The 6,418-nt window shown below is 51.3% G+C and overlaps 1 protein-coding gene across 1 annotated transcript in view; it reads left to right on the top strand.

Moving 5' to 3' along the window:
• LMCD1 (LIM and cysteine-rich domains 1) overlaps window positions 1-6,418 on the top strand; it is a 15,099-nt gene that overhangs the window by 2,110 nt on the left and 6,571 nt on the right. The window contains exons 2-3 of the mRNA XM_009702424.1: window positions 536-791; window positions 6,117-6,418. The exon at window positions 6,117-6,418 is cut by the window's right edge and continues 34 nt beyond it. Coding sequence (XP_009700726.1) covers window positions 536-791; window positions 6,117-6,418 — 558 coding nt within the window. The remainder of the gene's footprint in view (window positions 1-535; window positions 792-6,116) is intronic.

Genomic DNA, 6,418 nt, shown 5'->3' on the forward strand with positions numbered 1-6,418 from the left:
TGTTCAGCCTGGAGAAGAGAAGGCTCTGGGGAGACCTTAAAAGGGAGCTTATAAGAAAGATGATGACAGTTTTTAGTAAGGCCTGTTGTGACAGGACAAGGGTAATGGTTTTAAACTAAAAGAGGGTGGATTCAGATGAGATAAGGAAGAAACTTTTTTACAATGAGGATGGTGAAACACTGGCACAGGTTGCCCAGAGAGGTGGTCCATGCCCTATCCCTGGAAACATTCAAGGCCAGGCTGGATGGGGCTTTGAGCAGCCTGGTTGAGTTGAAGATGTCCCTGCTTATTGCAGAGGGCTTGAACTGGATGACCCTTAAAGGTCCCTTCCAACCAAAGCATTCTGTGATTCTATGAATCATGCTGAATTCCCGCACACGGCTCAGGCCACAGGAGCCTTTTGCATTATGCCATAACCCTGGTCTGTATTTAGCCTTTGGAAGAGCCTGATGCTCCATGGCTGAGCCATTGCATGATCGTGTGCCTCCCATGGCCCAGCTCATGTCGAAAAGATGATCTTGCTTGTCACCCACAGGAAAATCTGCAAGTCATGCAAATGCAGCCAGGAGGATCACAGCCTGAGCTCCGATGTGGAGGACGATCGGAAAATTGGGCGCCTGCTGTCAGACTCCAAGTATGCCACGCTCACCGCCCGGGTGAAAGGAGGTGATGGCGTTCGCATTTACAAAAGGAACCGCATGATCATCACCAACCCCATTGTCTCTCGGAAAGACCCCACCTTCGACACCATCACATACGAGTGGGCTCCGCCGGGGCTCACCCAGAAGCTGGTAAGACAATCCATGGTGCGTTTGGCCGGTAGTCGTGTTGCTTAATGGAGAACATAACTCAGCTCTGCAATGAAGTTATTGGGAAAAATAGTAAAACGTATGGTTTGCCTAAGAGAGCAAAAATGTATGTAAAACTTCGTATTTTGGAAAACCACGTAACTAACCAGAGCAGGTAGGAGAGGGGAGTGGATGACCTTTGGATTTTTATAGATATGCTTACATTTCCAGGAGAAGTCTTAATGGGTTTTACAACTAGAAACCCTGCCGCTTTGGTAAAGCTCATGTCCAGTAAAAACCTTGCTGAGGAGAGATCCCACCTCTGCTGTCCTGCCAGTTGTATAACACCCGTACAGCCCATGCAGGCATTCGCATGCTCCAAATCCCCAGGCTGGATGTGGGAGCGATTCCTCCAGGCCTTCTCCGGGGGCTGGGGCTGGGATTTGGTCCTCTTCTAAACACCCTCAGGAAGACACCGAGGAGGCAGAAGGCTGTGCAAGCCATGGGACATGCACAAGGACAATGAGTGAGCTCCAGAGGCCCATCCCATGCTTCTAAACCAACGTGGGTCTGGACTGGGCTTCTGGGAAAAGCAGTGGGGACAAGCTATTTGGGTGGCTTATTTGGGCAGGGGGAGTTGCCCTGGGCTCTGACCTCCCTGTCGGACAGGGAGGTCCTGCCTCGCTTGTTGAGTCTGAGCTTTTGCAAACCTGGGTGTGAGCCTGTCGCAGGACCAGCCGGCACAGGCGGAGGTAGCTAGCTGGGACCCTTCCACTAACCTGGAGGGGTTTTTAGCTAACACTTCAGGACATTATGCTTCAGTCTGTCTGAAAAGCAGAGAAGTTAAATCAATGTGGAAAGAAGTAATGCTCTATCTAAATCCAGCACTGTGTTTGTAAGTTATTCTGCTATGGAAATAGGCTTTAATGATAACAGCAAAATAACTGCCATCTTTAGTAATTATTTTCTTTGCTTGCTCAGGTAGTCATTAAAAGGTAGTGGTTAAAGTCTTAGACTTAAAATAGGCTTGGCATCTCAGGTTTGTTAACCAGGAGTGCAACTAGTGCTCACTTGTGCCTCTGTAAATGACAGCATGGCCCTAAAGCTCCCCAGAACGCAGCCTTGTGTCCTGTTGCATGCTGCATCGCCTCGGCCCCGGGTGGGCGTCTGGAGGAACACCAGAACAGAGTGCTGACAGTGCTTGCTTTGTGGCTTGACTTCTTTGTAATGCTGCTTTCTTTCATTTCAGCTCAGACTTGCTGGGCAAATGGAGGAGCAGGAAAGGGGGGTTAACTTCTCGTGGTGGTGGTGGGCAGCGTGCTGCTGGGTGGGCACTTGGGTGGCTGTGCCTCAGGGCTCCCCATCTCCCACTCGTGGAAGAGCATCGCTTCAGTGGAAAACATCCTCCAGCAGCGGCCTAGGGCAACCGAGGAGAGCAGCGGGCTCAGAGCCCCTCTGCCTAGAGACCTTCCCACCACCCCTGCCCAAGTGCTGCAGCAGCCCATCCCTGTCCCCAGCAGACTTGTGGAGCTTCTTCCCCCGGGGAGCAGGGGCGGGAGAGCTCACCGTGCCAAGGCGTGCTGGCCTGGGGGAAAGCTCAGCTGAGCGCTGCGGCCGAGAGCATCCTGCCCGTAGCTCCTGCCTGCGTGGCCGTGAACTCTGCCCGCCACTGCTGTCCGAGGAACCCTTCCCACTGGGATTTTCTTCCTTACAGCTAAACGCAATCTGGTCCAAATTAAAAAAAAAATAAATTTCTCTTTTGATTTTTGTAAAGAGAACTCAGGGTAAAAAGGGTAGATGGGAAGCGTGGTCCCATGCCAAGGGCTGGATCCAAAAGCAAGCCCCCAGCCCCACCTTCCCTCCTGTGCCTGGTTTCCATCCAGGCGAGCAATGTTGCTGTGTGGGAACAAATCAAAGTGATTTTCGGTGTGTGGAAGTGTTAGCCAGCAGAGCACTTCTTGAGGGAAAGCATTTAACTGGCTTTTAACTGTGTTGTGGTACTAAAAACATTATATATTACGCTGTTATTAGTGGACAGCTTTTGCTCTTCAAATTAAACAAATAGTTTAAAGCTGCTGAAAATTGCAAGCAGATTTCTGAAAGGAGAATTGGGGAAACAAAAGTGAAATTGCAGCTGCAGACTGGTTATTTCTTCTTAAAACTCAGTTGCCCTCACCCCCTTGGGAAGGCTGCCTGGGGTCTGTACTGGGAGTGTGGTGTGGGGCTAATTGGAGCAGAGCAGGGGGCTTTAACGAGGGACCAGACCCCCACACACCCGACTGCCCGGCTGCTCGCAGCCTCCTCTTCCTTGCTCTTCTCTTTGGCTGGAGCTGACCCGGCAGGAATGTTTGTTTAACCGGCGTTTGCCTTCCACAGGTCCTGGGGGGAATTGGGGACCTCGTGAGGGATGGGGAGAACACCGATGGCACTCTTCCCACCCAGCCTTCATTACGCATGCTACCCAGCCGGCTCCTTGCTGTGAAGCATGTCCCAATTCTGTGGCTCCGGGGCTGCTTTATTCTAAGGGCCTGAAGCCCGACCGTACCCCCTTGTGAGTTTGGGGTGATCCCGACCGCAGCCCCGTGCCGTGGGGGCACTGGGGAGCCCGGCTGCTCCCCCACCCACGGCAGCAAACTCGGTCCCTGCGGTGCTGGCAGGAGGCAGCTCGGAGGGTCCGTGTGTCGGGGAAGCTTTTGACCTCTTTATAGTGCCTGAAGAGACGGGAAGGTACCTCGGTTCACCTAAACAAGGTGTAGGAGCTTTGAAGACAACCTTGATAAATTTGGGCTTGAAGATCGACTTGACAACCTCTGAGGAGAAATGCTGGATGTCAGCCACCCTCGGGACAGTTCAAAAGGGATTTGGGCCAAAAAGCTTTTAGAGCATAACTGACTCGCTCCGGTGATTTCCTTCTGAAGGCAGGCTGGAAACTTGGGAGTGTTTTTAATGTTGTTGTCCTGAGGTGGATGGGCCAATAACAGGAGGAAGTTTGGAGTGTGTTTTTGTTAAGCCGTGCCTGGAGAAGTTATGAAGTAGATATTCAGGGTCCTTGGGGAGAGGGAAAAGAACAGATCATAAAATATCTCCAAAATCCAGCAGTTGACGGTAAAAATGTAAAATGCTCTTCCTCAAAATTATCTGTGCTAAGGCAACATAGTAAAGCATTTGACTGCAATAATGCATGGTAGCAGCAGAAGAAACAACTTTTTATTATCCTTCATTTCAGTTTTTGGTATCAGGTTGAATTTTTTCCTCTGATCTATTCTCTGGATGCATTTTATGACATCTGCAATTATAACTTTAAGCATTCCCTTGATCAGGGAGTGAAATCCCACCACATGTCTGTGCAGATATTGAAAACTGCCGCTGAGCAGTCCGACTGTCCTTTTAAGAAAGGCTTGAGACTTTGCTTTTCTCTCTGCCTTTCGGCACAGACGTTTTGTGTTGGCAGCGGAGCGCGGTGCTGGAGTGGGACAGGACGCTTCAGAGGCACGTGCTGGCGCGGTGCTGTTCCCGTAGCTCTGGTATAAGTGTTCATTAGTCTTGGCACGTTTGTAGTGGATTAAGAATTTCTTCCATTAAGATCCTACCACGTTACTACTCTGCTAGCACTCTTGCTGCGGCTGAAGCAAGGCAGTGCAGACTGCGTAGCGTATGCTGTCCTAGTGATCGTGGTCATACGTGTCGAGGCTTCGGGTGCTTTTCTTTCCAGTTGTCGAATTCCGCCAGCAGTATCCTTATTTTGTGGGGCAGGGCCTGTGTGAGGGCTGGGAGGAGCCGTCGGGGAATTCTCGTCTCTTGCTTCTGTCGTTCCTGTTAGGATTTCTCACTTCTGTGAAAGCCATCTGTGCACCGGATCGCTTCTGCCGTGCCCCGCAGCGCTCTTGCCAGCTATTCCCGAGCAGCACCTTCTCCCGTGGGGTAACAACCTTCCCCCAGTAAACTTCTGGATATCAATCCTGCCATTGCATGGAGGCACGACATACGGAGTGTTGATGTCTCATATCATAATGTGCAGCGATGTTAACATGCGCTCCAAGAACCGGTGAAGAAGCACTGCCTCCATTAAATCAGTTATCCAGTGTTGCTGCAGATCTCCAGGCAGGAATTTTGCCCTGCAACGCTGCAGTCCAGCTGAAAGTAGCTGAGGTGGAAACTGGCTTTGAAGCTTTTACAGCTGTGATGAGTTGTTCGGTGTTGTGCAAACATTTCAGTATTTAAAAGGCCGTACTGAACCAGACCATGTGCAGTAAACAGTTAATCGCTTCTGTTTTTTAAAATCCAGTTTTCAAATGCTGACCAAGTAGGAAACAAATCTAATGCAGCTGGATGCTGGTCTCTCAAACGGAATGGCAGAGAGCCAACTGGCTGCCCCTTAGCTCTTCACACCACAATAGGAAAAATGCCTTGAGTGGGAAACTCCCTTCCCCTTCGCACCAGGCCAGAAGAAGTTAACTGTGCAGACACCACTGTCCCACAGATGCTGATTCCGTGTGGGACAGACCTCGCAAGGTGACGGTTTACTCTGCTTTTAAGACAGTGGCTAGTGGCCAGTGGAGTAGGAGACTTTATTTTGGATGGTTTCTGGGCATTTACTTTCCATGTTGCAGGGCATCAGTGACCAAACAGCTTCCCTCTCCTGCAGCATCGATAGTGGGGCAGAGTTGGTGGCTGTCGGGGTTACACACACACTCAGCCGCTCTCTGACTCGTTCCTGCGTGAGGTTTGTTTTTTAATGGGCAGAAGGGGATCTTTTACTGTGAACTCTGCTGCATGCAGCCCATGGGGTGCTCTCGGTGCCACCTCTGACCCACTCCCCGGAGCTGTCCCTGGCTGGGATGAGGCAGTAGGAAGCTGACTGGTCTTGGATTTTGATGTTTGTGGGTTTCTGGTCTTTTCGGCAGCCTTGTTGCCAAATTTCCTGGACTAGTGGCATGCTGATGCCAGCAAGGGAGGGTGTGTTGGGATCTGGGTGCAAACCAGTGAAGCAAGTCTTTGCTGCTTTGCTTTCCTGGGGAGTCTGGTTTTGGCTTTTTTTTGTTTCAAAAAAGCAAACCCCAAAACCCTCAAAAAAAAAAATCACCCAGCCTGTTTTCCGAGGATGAGATGGTTAACAATAGCCTGGCTGCTACTTGCTTCTGAGTAAGTTCAGCCTTTTATTTCTGAAGTGTAGGTTAGAACAACTCAAAGTGGAAGGGAAGGGTCACGTTTTCTGCCACCGCTCTGACATGAGCGGAGCATCTCTTTGCAAAGCACCTGTGCAAAGAAAGGTCGTGCTTCCCCGCCAAAGGCGGCTCAGAGTAACTGTCGGTGCTCTCTCTGTCCCAGGCCATGCAGTACATGGAGCTGATCCCGAAGGAGATGCAGCCGGTGGCGGGGACAGATGGGGCGTACTATCGCCGGCGGCAGCTGATGAGACAACTCCCGCTGTACGACCAGGACCCGTCCCAGTGCCGTGGCCTCGCCGAGGACGAGCTGAAGCTGATGGAAGACTTTGTGAAGAAGTACAAAGCTGAGGCGCTGGGCGTTGGGGAGGTGGCCCTGCCGGGCCAGGGCGGCAGCGGGAAGGAGGAGGGAAAGCCGCAGGACAAGAGCATCGGTGCCGGCAAACCCCCGGAGTCCACCAATGG

The sequence above is a fragment of the Cariama cristata genome, unplaced genomic scaffold, assembly GCF_000690535.1.
Source record: "Cariama cristata isolate BGI_N322 unplaced genomic scaffold, ASM69053v1 scaffold11076, whole genome shotgun sequence".
NCBI lineage: Eukaryota > Metazoa > Chordata > Aves > Cariamiformes > Cariamidae > Cariama > Cariama cristata.